The 13,118-nt window shown below is 42.1% G+C and overlaps 1 protein-coding gene across 5 annotated transcripts in view; it reads right to left on the bottom strand.

The window, feature by feature from the left end:
• The window catches only part of npnta (nephronectin a), a 93,217-nt gene that overhangs the window by 43,469 nt on the left and 36,630 nt on the right, over window positions 1-13,118 (bottom strand). For all 5 annotated transcript variants that reach the window (XM_073042485.1, XM_073042486.1, XM_073042487.1 and 2 more), the window contains one exon: window positions 11,096-11,392. In XM_073042485.1, the coding sequence (XP_072898586.1) occupies window positions 11,096-11,392 (297 nt within the window). The remainder of the gene's footprint in view (window positions 1-11,095; window positions 11,393-13,118) is intronic.

Here is a 13,118-nt window from a genome sequence, read left to right as displayed (position 1 = left end):
ATAACAATCCTCTCACTTATATTTTGACTTCGGCGAAGCTGGATGCCACAGGACATCGGTGGCTGGCGGCCTTTACGGTATATGATTTCAGCCTGAGATACCGGCCCAGAAGTAAGAATGTCGATGCGGATGCTTTGTCTCGTCGGGAGCCGGGGGAACAGGAGAGGGACGAGGGGTGGGAGAGTGTCCCTGCCCCTGGAGTGAAGGCGATGTGTCAGTTTGCTATCACCGAGAAGGCCGAGGGAAGAGGGAGGCTGGAACGAGCCGTGGACCATTTGGGGGTTTTTGATGACGCCATACCCCTAGCTTACTGTGACCTGACCGCACTGCGGACTAAACAGTTGCCGGAACTGAGTCCGGGGGAAGTGGCAGCTGGTCAGCAAAATGACCCGGGCATTGGCACAGTGTGGAGAGCGGTCAAGAAGGGGGATGGGGCGTTGGCTGAGAAGGCAAAACACCCATTCGTGCCCCTGTTGTTGAAGGAGTGGTCTCGGTTGAAGTTAAAGAATAAAATCTTGTACCGGGTAACGGCGCCTCCGGACCAACCCCACGGTTGGCAACTGGTTCTGCCGGAGGAGTATCGGCAGGCTGTACTCCAGGCCCTACATGATGATTCTGGACACTTGGGGGTGGAAAAGACCTATGGATTACTCAAAGCCCGGTTCTACTGGCCCCGGATGAGGGGGGAAGTCGAAGAATACTGTAGGGGCTGCAGTCTTTGCATCCGGAGGAAGATCCTGCCCGCGTTGGCGGCTCCACTGTCGCACTTGCAGAGTGCGGGACCTCTGGACCTGGTATGTATGGATTTTCTGTCGATTGAACCAGACACCAGCAACACCGCGAACGTCTTAGTCATCACCGATCATTACACTCGCTATGCTCAGGCATTTCCCACTAAGGATCAGAAGACGACGACAGAGGCGAAGGTGTTATGGGAGAAGTATTTTGTTCATTATGGCCTTCCCGGTGAATCCATAGCGATCAGGGGCGGGACTTTGAGAGTCGCCTTATCCAAGAATTACTGACTATGCTTGGGGTTGAGAAATCCAGGACTACCCCTTTTCACCCACAGGAAGATCCGCAGCCAGAGAGGTTCAACCGGACCCTGTTGGATATGTTCGGGACGCTGGAGATTGGGCAGAAAAGCAGGTGGAGTCGTCATATTGGACAATTGGTTCACTGTTACAATTGTACTCGCAATGATGCTACAGGATATTCGCCCTATTATCTGATGTTTGGGCGGGAAGCGAGGTTGCCCATTGACTTGTGTTTTGGGGGTGAAGTGGGTGAATTACCCGGGAAGTCCCATCTAAAGTATGTGTCCGACATGAAGAGGGAGTTACAGCGGGCATACGAGTTGGCCGAGGCGGCAGCTACCAAACAAAATCAGAGAAATAAGATGCGGTATGATCGAAAGGTGAAGTTTGTTCAATTATTGCTGGGCGACCGGGTCCTTTTATGGAATTTGGGACTCCTTGGTAAGCACAAGTTGGCAGATCGATGGGCGGCCAGCCCTTATGTAATAGAGAGCCAGATGCCGAACCTGCCAGTTTACCGGGTGGAACCTGAGGATGGGAAAGGGCCTATCAAGGTACTCCATCGGAATCACCTGCTGCCGCTGGGTCAAGCGGTGCAGGTGGATACGGAGCCAGAGTGGGAGGTTACGCCTAGTACAAGGACTCTGCGAGGGCGCAGAGAAAGGGAAGAGCCCGCTGCTGAAGAGTGGGGACGGGTCCCTCACCCGGAAATGGCTACTGATTCGGAAGAGGACGACTCAGATGAGTGGCCCCTGTTCCCATTCGCTGGTGCTCCAGTACCAGGAGAGGAGGCTCCTGGCCCTTCCCATACTGAATTGGGTGAGAGGAGGGAAGGCCTTGAGGGTCAGATGGAGAGGCAGCCAACATTGGTGGGAGAGAGGGTGGAGCCCGAGCATGAGCCGGAGAGATCTCAGGTGAGGGAGGACCCCCGTGAGGAAGGGGGTGAGGGTCTGTCAGGTAGACCTGGGGTGTCCGAGACAGTGGGTTCGCAGGTGAAGAGGGAGCCCAGTGGGGCAGAAGGGGTATGGAGATCTCAGAGGATTAGGCGCCCCCTGGAGCGGTTGACCTATGTGGTACCAGGAGAACCGAGTGTGATTTCTACTGCTCTGGGTAGTTATGTCACTGCTTTCTGCACCTGGGTTGGGTTTTGTGCATTGCAAGAAGCTTTGGGGAACTCTAGTAATGCCATGAGGGCATGACATTTGCTGGTGGGGAGAGAATGTACAATGTCCTGTGTACGTTACTAAAAAGGGCTTCTTTGGTTTGTTACGAGTAGGAATGCTTCTTTGTCTGTTAAATGGTTCTCTCGCCGTTGTTTCGCTTTAGAATGGCTGATATGGTAATTGTATTCATTTGTTAATCAATGGGGAATGTTATTGTGTTTTATGAGGCTGGGAACTTGGGGGAGGGGTTGCACGGGCTTGAGGTGTGAGGAGAGTCGGGAGGAGAGACGGACGAGGAAGGTGGACGGGCGCTGGACGGCTCGTAGGACCACCGGGGTGGTCCCAGGTGCGACGACGTGGCTGTCGGATGATTCGGTGATTGAGCTCCTACGATGTGCACTACACTGACTGAACTTTGATAAGTTGGCGCCTTTTGTTTCTTTCTTTTCCTGTATATATATATATATATATATATATATATATAGTATTGCCTAATACTTCTTTAGTTAATGTTAGTAAATTCTATAAAGTTTATTTCATAACGGTATTTGATGTGAAGTTGATACGGTGAGCGGCGCGAGGCATAAACTCGATTCTCACAGCACCTGCGTGTACGGGAGGTGGGTTGGTGTGTGGCTGGATCTCCTTTTCCCCTAGACATATACCAGCCTTTTGGGTAAGTGTTACATAAAGGCAAAGTTGTTGCAGCTCTAATAACTGGATGCTGCAAATAAAATGCACTGTCATAATTTGCCTTGGGCTACATAGTTCGGTTTCTATTTGTTTCCCAGGTTTCGGTGTTGAAACATTCCCTGAATTAGAATGCAGTCAGCACCAAGATTCCAGTAACTGCATTGAAGATTAGTAATTAGGTTGGAATGCTGTAGCTATGGGAAAGCATCGTTCCTCTTTGTGACATTATGATAATCTAAATGTCATTTCAGACACTTCTCCTTTTAGAATAACACCACATGCTGTTGAAGCACTCTGAGTTATCTTTAGTGAATGCCAGTGGAATCAGATGTACAGAGTTATAATCATGCTTGGCTGTTAGTGTAAGTCAGCTGTTGGACAGATTTTAATCATTTGGGTGAATTCCAATGCTTTAATTGTTCCCACCCTTCCTAACATCTGCTCGTCCAGCGCAACTTTTAAAATTATAAATCATGGCAGAATTTGTCTTCTTCAGTGATCAGTAACTCCAATTGTGGTAATACATGTTCCACAAAACCCCAGTAAAAATCCTTCAGCCTCTGTTGACGCACTCAGCCACTATGAGTCAAGAGAGCTTCCTGAAGAGTAGTTTATAAATGAGTTAATGTGCCAAAATAGCTCAGATCCACAGCTGAAGCTTTTCATCCTTCTCCATAACTTTAAGATCAAGGGCTTTAGGTAGCAAATGCCAGAAGATGCATCTTCAATGGAAACAAGAGAGGCCAAAAGCACTGAGTGAGCAGGGCTTGATTGGGACAGAATGAGAAAGACAATACAAAGGACAGCAGTAAACAACTAAGGTAAATAACAAGTCGACGTTCCAGGCCGAGATTCATCATGAGTACTGATGAAGGGTCTCAGACCGAAACATACCTCTCCATGCTCAATTTACAGATTTCCTCAAACATTTTGTGCATGTTGCTCTAGATTTTCAGCAATCTGCAGAATCTCGTGTTTACAGTAAACAACTTCCTCAGCCCTGACAATCCAAACACCAACTAGACTGTGTCTATGATTTATTTTTTCACTTTGTATTTTTCTGCATTTTCAGGGACTCCCTTTCATCATGAAATTCCAAATTAAATATGGTAATCTAATTAGCACCAGATTATTAGGTGATATGGCCGAGTATAAATACTTATGAGGAGAACAGTAGGTGGATCAATCCCTAGGTAGTGCCAATCTATAGGCACTCTCTAAACTTAACTATTCACCACAGAAGAGTAACATGTAGACACACAAAATGCTGGTGGAACGCAGCAGGCCAAGCATCATCTAAGAAGTACAGTTGACGTTTCAGGCTGAGACCCTTCATCTTGACTAACTGACGAAGGGTCTCAGCCCAAAACGTCGACTGTACTTCTCCCTATAGATGCTGCCTGGCCTGCTGCGTTCCACCAGCATTTTGTGTTTGTTGCTTGAATTTCCAGCATCTGCAGATTTCCTCGTGTTTGCCAGAGTAACATATAGATCCATTTTTTTTGTACTAGATTCCAACATCTGCAGTCTTTTTTGTCTCAGGTAGTCAGTTGCCTTCCTGGTGAGAAGACCTGGGATGTCTCATAGTGACTACAGACCTTTCTGAAGAGGACAGGTGGCCAGCCAGTGGGTATAGTATACATCAGCAGGAACAAAAATGGCAAAAAAAAAGGGACGGAATCCAGTGACAAGGATTTTGGGAGTTAAGTCACAGGTTACAGAACAGAATCTCATAAGTTTGTGAACTCTGGATTATTTCCAGTGCCATGCAGGAAAGAAGAAAAGGTCCAATGGGTACTTTGTGCACAACATGATTACAGGGGACCAAAGGGCCTGCTTCTGCATTGAATGACTCTAACATCTGACCTAGTGGATAGAATGTAAAACATCCTGCCAATTCATTAATGCCTGTATTCTGCTGCCAAAGCTTCCCATCAGACAAAAATCACTGTTTCTAGACCTCCTGACAAAGGGTCTCAGCCCGAAGCATCGAATGTACTTCTCCCTGTAGATGCTGCCTGGCCTGCTACGTTCCACCAGCATTTTGTGTCTGTTGCTTGAATTTCCAGCATCTGCAGATTTCCTCGTGTTTGGGTTCTTGACCTCGCTCACCAAACATAAACAAAATTATATTTCTGTCAAAATCTGACAATGACTGTCCCCATTTCTATACCATTTCTAAATATATGAAAGGTCATTGCAGCATTGCCCGCACACTCGCCCCAGAATCAGTTAATGAGTAAAGTCCAACTGAACAAAATAAATCCCATAACCCTACTTCCAAAACTAGCAGAGGAATTCTTCCTGACATCAAACTATTTACTCAACCAAAACTCAACAGATTATCTTGTGGTTAGTCTTTGTAGGATCTTGACAGGCACAAATTGAATGCCTCTACAACAATGTCAGATTTCAAAATTACCATTATGGCTCTCTATGGGATAAGGGTAAGATGAAAGTCCAGGAGCTATGCAATCCCACTGAGAACCACAGGGTAAAACCGTTGCCTGGACCTGGATTTTGCGTGTAAGGCACTAAAATTTGTTGAATTTTGTTGCTGTCTGCAAAATTTACATCTTAAGAAAAATAAGATCCAATTTCTAAACCCAGTGGAAAAACTTAGCAGACTGCTAACTGAATAGCTCAGCGGTATAGCTAGTAGAGCCCCTGCCCCACAGATCCAGTAACCAGGGTTTAATTCACACCTTAGATGGCATCTGTGTGGAGTTTGCACAATCCCCTGTCGGTTTCCTCCAAGTGCTTCAGTTTACTTTGAGATCCCAAGGACATCTAGACTGGTGGGTAAACTCGCCACTATAAACTGTGCATACTGTGTAAATAAATGATGGCATTCCTTTGGAAATTGACAGGAATGTAAGGAGAATAAAATGGGGTTACTACATCAATAGTGTAAATGAATACTTGCTGGTCAGCACAGACTTGGTGGACTGAAGTGACAATTTCTATGCTAGACAACTCTCTGCCCCCAAAACAAGCCTGTAAAAGAATATGGCAACTTTTCAGTCAGGGTATTTACATAAATATCAAGGTGGATTTGTGAAGAATTCTTGGGACACACCTAGAAGATGATCTATTGCGAGGTTTTCCTTTAACTTCTGCTTTGTAGTTTAAAAGGTCTCTGCAGAGTTTGCTAACATTTCTGAAGTACTCCCACTGGAATGCTGCTCCAGGAATGGGCTTGAGCCTAGACAAACCAGACACAAGCACATTGCCATGTGAAATTAATACTAAACATGACAACAATTTTTGGAATGTCGCTGGGATATAATTGAGTTGATGAAAGGTTTCTTAATCTGGGTTACAAGGGGAGTGGGTCTGAATCATTTTAGAAAATGACATGCCACTGGGACAAATGTGTAAAAAATTAATCTACTCAATCAGGAGCACAATAGACTTCTCACTGAAGTTTTAATTAACTTTGGCTTTAATGCAAATAATAAAAAAAGAGGAAAGATGTAAAACTAACACATGGTATACTATGTTCCCTTTACTGAAACTTCTTTAGTTCTTCTGTTACCCTCTCTATTTTAATTGGTGATTAAACTTTCAGGTGGAATCAGAAGAGTTTAAGCAGATCATATCAACAGATTTTTTAAAATCTGGTGACCACTGATTGGCTGTAATGTTTATCTGCAAACTCTTCTTTTTATGGTGATAATCTCAAATCCTAGTCCATGATGTAAAAATTAACTACCGGGTAGATGATGTATGATGATGATGATGTAAAAATTAGTAAAAACAAAACTGTCACCAACTAGCTTGCTTTACTATCTTGAAAATGTTTACATTCTCACATAAGGCCAGTGTTCTAAAATAAATTTTTGCCTTACTTGGCACCACATCTTGGTAAGCTTTAAAAACTCATTAAGAAAGGATAAGAAAGATACAAGGAAATATAGTGATAAACATACATTATGCTATAACCCCTGTTCTCCTATGGATTCATAATTGCTTTAGCAGCAGCCGTTTCTCCTTAATCTTGCAAAACTAGGCATCTGCACTACACCAACACTAACTCTGCACTTTTGCAATGCCTCACTGTATGTCTTTGTCTTGAGCTGCAGAGTTCCAGGAAATATTGCAAGGTTTTAAAGTTCATTTCTTGGCTTTTTTTGCTTTCTACTTATCATAATTGTTGCCTGAAATAGATGAAGTTTTGGCTCATTACTGTCATGAAGTTGGCACAGCATAGGAGGAACACAGACTTGGATCCTGAGTGTTGGAACTAAACTGACAGGAGGAAACAGGCCAATGCCTTCTCAATCTTAGTCATCAGGCAAGCGATCTAGCCTCAAGCCAAAGCCTTACTTCGGTGGAATGCTAGGGCTTAAATAGAATGGGACATCTGCATTGGCATGGAGATGTGGGATATGCGCAGTATATGCCCTCCATAAAGTCCTGCAGAAGAGCAGCATATGGTCACTCCACCTCCCCCTCCTCTTCCAAGTGCAGAGTCAAGGAAATATGCAAGTCGAGTTCAGTACTATTGCAGAGAAAGATTATGAATTAGAGTATGAATGCTCTAGAAAGAGGAAGATTTGTTGCAATCTATAGGTACTTTACCCTGTCAGAGACTTAGATATCACACAGGAAGAATGAAATCAACACAAGCATGAACAGTCTGTTCAATTACTTTACATCAATCACATTGTAGGCATCTTAAATGGTTTTATTCCACATTTTGTTTTCAACCTTTTGAAACTAGTTGACCAGTTTGGGACCTTTTTTTTACATTTGAGTTTTAGAGAATGAGGGGTGATTTTATAGAGATGTATAAAATTGCGAATGCATGCTGTGTTTTTCCTAGGATCAGGGAATCAAGAGCTAGAGGACATAATGTTGGTTTAAGGTGAGAGAGGACAGATTTAATAGGAATCCGAGGGGCAAGCTTTTCACGCATAGTGTGGTCAGTATATGGAATGGGCTGCCAAAGGAAGTGGTTAAGGCAGATCCATTACCGATATTTAAAAGGTACTCAGAATGTTACGTGGATAGGAAAGGTTTGGAAGGATATAGGTCAACTGTGGGAAAATGTGACTATTTTAGATAGGAATTATAATAATGAACATAATTTTTAAAAATCATGATGGACAAGGATAGGACAGGTCCACAGGTTAGGGTCCCAAACTAGAGTAGGGCTGGTTTTTGGGGAATTGCGCAGGAGCTAGCAGGGGTTGATTGCATGAAGGGAAAGGAATGAATGGCAAGTGGGTATCTTCTAAGATTGTGATATGAAGAGTTCAGAAACAGCATGTCCCTGTTACTGATGAACCTTTGTGCACTTGCATCAAAATCATGTATATAAATAACAAGCATCCCTGCACCAACCCCTATAACACACCATTAGTTACTGGCCTTCAATCCGAGAAACAGTCCTCAACCACCACTCTCTGCTCTGCTTCCTACCTCCCAACCAATTTTGAATCAACCTAAGTAGCTCTATTTGGATTCCATGTGGCCAAACCTTCCCGACCAACCTAATATGTGAAACATTGACAAAGCTTGATAACCTTGCTAAAGTCCAAGCAGGCAAGTCCATTGCCCTACCCTCGACTACTATTTAGGTTATCGCTTCACAAAATTGTAAAAGATTTGTCAAATATGACTTTCCACGCATAAACCCATGCTGAATCCACCTTTTCAGACTCTGTCCAAACGCTGGTAGAAAAGGAAGGAATCACACATTTGGTTTAGAACAGGAGTTCCCAAACTTTTTTAGGCCATGGATCCCCACTATTAACCAAGAGGTCTGTGGACCCCAGGTTGGGAAGCATGGTTGGGGACAATTGACTTATTTGATGTTTATAAAAAGATTAAGAATACTCAAAGGGAAATGAGGTGGACAAAGAGAGGGCAGGAGACAGATTTGCAGAAAAGGTTCTACGAAAATATTAAAAGTGAAGGGGTGGTTAGGAAGAGGGTAGATCCGCTTAGAGATCAGTTGGGTTGCCAATATCTCCACCCACGGGAGATGGGTGAGATTTTTAATGAGTTTTTCTCCTCAGTGTTTACTGAGGGAAAAAAACATAATTGTCGCTCAGGAGATAAGAGAAACAAGTGGAGAAGTTTTGAAGGACTTTTGTATTGCCAGGGAGGAAGAATTTGCAGCCTTACAGCACATTAAGGTGGATAAATCCCCAGGACTTGCTGAGTGCATCTTCAGACCTTCTGGGAAGCTATTGCAGAGGCCCTTGCAGAGATGTATGCTTCATCATTAGCCGCTAGTTATGTTGTTAAAGACTGGAAGGTGGCTAGTGTTTTTTTTCCCATTGTTTAAGAAGTAAAGGCAAGCCTGGGACTTACAGGCTGGTCAGCAGTCATGCTACATTACTGGTTAGGATTCTGAGGGATAGACAGAGTTGGTCAGTAAGTTTGCGAATCACATGGAATTCTGAGGTGTTGTTCATAGTGAGGAAGGTTATTATAGTTTGCAGGGGATCTTCATCAGTCAGGAAAGTGGATAGGAGTGATAAATAGATATTAATACAGGAAAGTTTAAGCTATATGGGCCAAAAGCAGTATGGATTAGTATTAGTAAGTTGTAGGCATGTTATGTTATCACATGATGCATGCTTATACTTGCAGACTGCCCCCCAGCATGGACTGTGTTGGCTGTTGATGCAAATGATGCATTTCAATGTATGCTTCAATGTACATGTGACAAACAAAGCAAAGCTTTAATCTTTAATGTGATGTATTTTAGAAAGTCCATCCAGTGTAGACTTGTACTCTGAATTGTAAGGCACAAAGGACTGTAATTGAGCTCTAATCTAGGAGTACAAAATGGCATCACAGGTAGACAGGGTGGTGAGAAAAGTTGTTTAGCATGCTGGTCTTCAACAGTCAGTGCAATCAGAATAGGAGTTCGGTCATTACTTTCCATTTGTACAAGTCATTCGTGAGGCTGCACTTGGAGTATATCGTACAGATTTGGCACCCTGTTATAGGAAGAATGTGGTTAAAACTGGAAAGAGTGCAGAAAAGATTTTCAATAATGTTGCCTGGACAAGAGGCCCAGTGTTGTACTAAGAGGCTAGGTCTTTATTCCTTGCAAGATAGGAGAATGAGGGGTGACCTTACAGAAATCTTTAAGATTATGAGAGGCATTGGTAGGGTGGTTGGTTACTGTCTTTTCCCAGGGTAGGGGAATCTAAAACCAGGGGCATAGATTTAGGATGAGAGGGAAGATTTGGATTTAAAAGGGATGTGAAGGAAAACTTTTTTTATATAAAGGGTGGTCAGTACACAGAATGAACAATAGTGTAATTTAAAAAGCACCTGGATAGATACAGAGAGGGTCAGGGCTTGGAGGAATATGAGCCGAATGCAGGAAATTGGGACTAGTTGTATTATATGGCTTTAAGACTGTACTCTTGATCAGCATGAACCAGTTGGACCAGAGTTCATTTCTGTTCTGTAGACTATGACTCTAATACAGGTATTTTGTACTGTCTAATGGACAATCAGACTGAGAAAAACTTTGTGAAAGGGGATTCCACAATTGGAATAGGCCATTACAAATTTTACTGCAACTTACAATGAAAATGTTAACACTATTCCCATTTTAAACAGATATGTTCATATGAAGAATTTAAGAAGTGTTTTGAACCTGCAACCAGAAGTCCACAAATTATATTTTGTTGTCCGTAAAGCAATTTGAGATGTTCTAAACGTTAAAATGGCTTATAAAAGGGAACTTATGATTATTTTATATTTAAATATATAAGGTAGTATAATGCAGACACAAGAGACTGTATGTGCTGAAATCTAGAGCAAGAATCAGCATGCTGGAGGAACTCGGCGGGTCGAGCAGCATCTGTGGCGTTAGAGGAATTTTTTGGGTTCAAACCCTGTATCAGGAGTTTCACCAATTTAATGTTAACAATAACACAACTTAGTTCATCTACTCAAAATGACAACCTGCTAGTAGTAGTATGGGAAAAATGTAGAATTCAGAATGTTATAGTTTTAATGAACTTTACTCACGCACAGGCATTAATGTTGGAAAGGGAATTAATTCATGTAGACTTTGGGAAAATATCCCACATGTTCCCTGTTTGCCCATCACCAAGCTTTGTTTCATTGCTTCCAGTCACTGATTGGACAGTTTTCCTATTCCCAGGTCATTAAGGTAACATCAGCAGGAAGGCAGAACAGAATTGTAGTAGCTCAGGTACTCACTGAAAACATCTCCTCTTTGCCGTGGGACCTCACTCGGGATCCTGTTGTCCACAGGAGTGGGTATGATTATGATTGCAGCTGAAGTTGTGGTTGTCATTGCCATTGTTGTTGCCATTGTTGTTGCCGTTGTTGTAACTGTGGTTGGGTTTGTGGTCAGGACTGCCCTTTCTGTTTCGACCTCTGGATTGCTGTTAACAACTGGTGTGGTCGCAGTGGTTCTTTTGATTGTCACTGCAGGGGTGGTGTTTTCCACATAAACAGTACTCAAAGTTTCATTGTTTCTGCCATGGGGTGGAACTGTAAACACAGGGTATTTTGGAAAACAAAATGCCACTGATTAGTAACTGCTTTGCAAACATTCCAGTAAATGACATTGTTTATTGATTACAGCGGTACAATGAGTCAGCCAGATGTTTGTTGGTAGCTTTCCACTCAGCATGATATTGGCTCTGAGAACATGAACACAGATATGGAAGGGAGTCAGTCTGAATTGGTATTACACTCCAAGTAAACATTCAGAACATTCCAAAAGGCCTTCAGGTAGGTGACATTTCTGACCTTTGAACCAAGAAATGATATTTAGCGGAATGTCAGAAACTTATTTTAAAATGGTTTATCAAGTTTGTTACTATTTCTACTTATATTAATTTTCTTCTAAAACAGAAGGTCATTTGGCCCATTATGACTATAATCGTGTTAGTCCCATTCCCCATTTATTTTAATCAATCCAGTCTCAGATGCCCAATAAATATTCCTTACTCCCCAACCATCTACCCACACTAGGGACAATTTTGGCAATTAACCTACCCATCAGTACATTTTTGGTATAATATAAACCAGAGCACCCAAGGGAAACCCCACGTCACAGCAGAACATGCAAACTGCCCTTGCTCGGGATGGAACATGATGCCCTGAGAAATTCCAAACCATTCTATTAAACACAAAAAGGAGGCAAGGTTAACTTATCTTCAGGTGCTGAGTTCAGTGACATCCATCACTTGGGAGTCTCATCAACAAGGACATACGCTCATCTTGTCACTACTATAACAGAGACTTACAGCAGCCTGAAGATAATAATTTAGAAATAGCTTCTTCCCCCTCTACCATCAGATTTCCATTGACACTACCTAATTATTATTCCTTTTTTGTACTATTTTTTAAAAAATCATAGTAATTCTATCTCTGCACTGTACTGATGCAATAAAACAGCAAATTTCACAAAATATAAGACAATGATAATAGCCTAATTCTGATTCTGATACTTTTGCCGAGATGTAGAGGAACAACTGAGTTCCTATTTTATTTTATTATCATAAATTGCCATGATAAATTCCAATGTCAACAGCTAGAATGAAGGTACAATTACATTCTCTACTGAGGGGAGGATGTAATTGCAGCTTAACCGTTATATAAACACTATATGACATACAAAGTTAGCAGGTAAAAAGTCGACAAGTGTACATAAGCCATAGTCATTTTTAAAAAGTAGAACATAATTTCTAAAAATCCAGAGTTTCAAGAGTTGAATATTTTTAACTAAAGTCATTACTTCCCCCAAACTGTCAGGTTGATCAACTACTCTCCTCCATCACTACTTTATCACTGCCTGTCAGAATCACATTACATACATATAACATTGTACCTAGTGTCACTTTATCTAGATACAGTCTATGTGTTAAGTTAATTTTTTGTATTTATATTTATTGTGTTCTTGTGTTTATTATGTTTTTATATGCTGCATTGGATCCAGAGTCAATGGAATGAGTCATTTCATTCAAAGTAAATTTATTCTCACAGAACATTTATCTCACCACGTAATGCCCTGAGATTCATTTTCTTGCAGCCAATCACAGTAAGTAGAAGAAACACAATAGAATAAACAAGACTTCTCCCAACAAGGCGGACAAACAACCAATGTGAAAAGAAACATAACAAAACTGTGTAATTACAACAAGAAAGAGAAAAAAAGGAATGTATGAATAAATAAATAAACAGAGAATATGAGATAAAATATCCTTGGAAG

The sequence above is a fragment of the Hemitrygon akajei genome, chromosome 4 (assembly GCF_048418815.1).
Source record: "Hemitrygon akajei chromosome 4, sHemAka1.3, whole genome shotgun sequence".
Classification (NCBI taxonomy): domain Eukaryota; kingdom Metazoa; phylum Chordata; class Chondrichthyes; order Myliobatiformes; family Dasyatidae; genus Hemitrygon; species Hemitrygon akajei.
The sequence above is the reverse complement of the archived record's forward strand: the minus strand, read 5'-3'. Positions and strand labels throughout refer to the sequence as shown.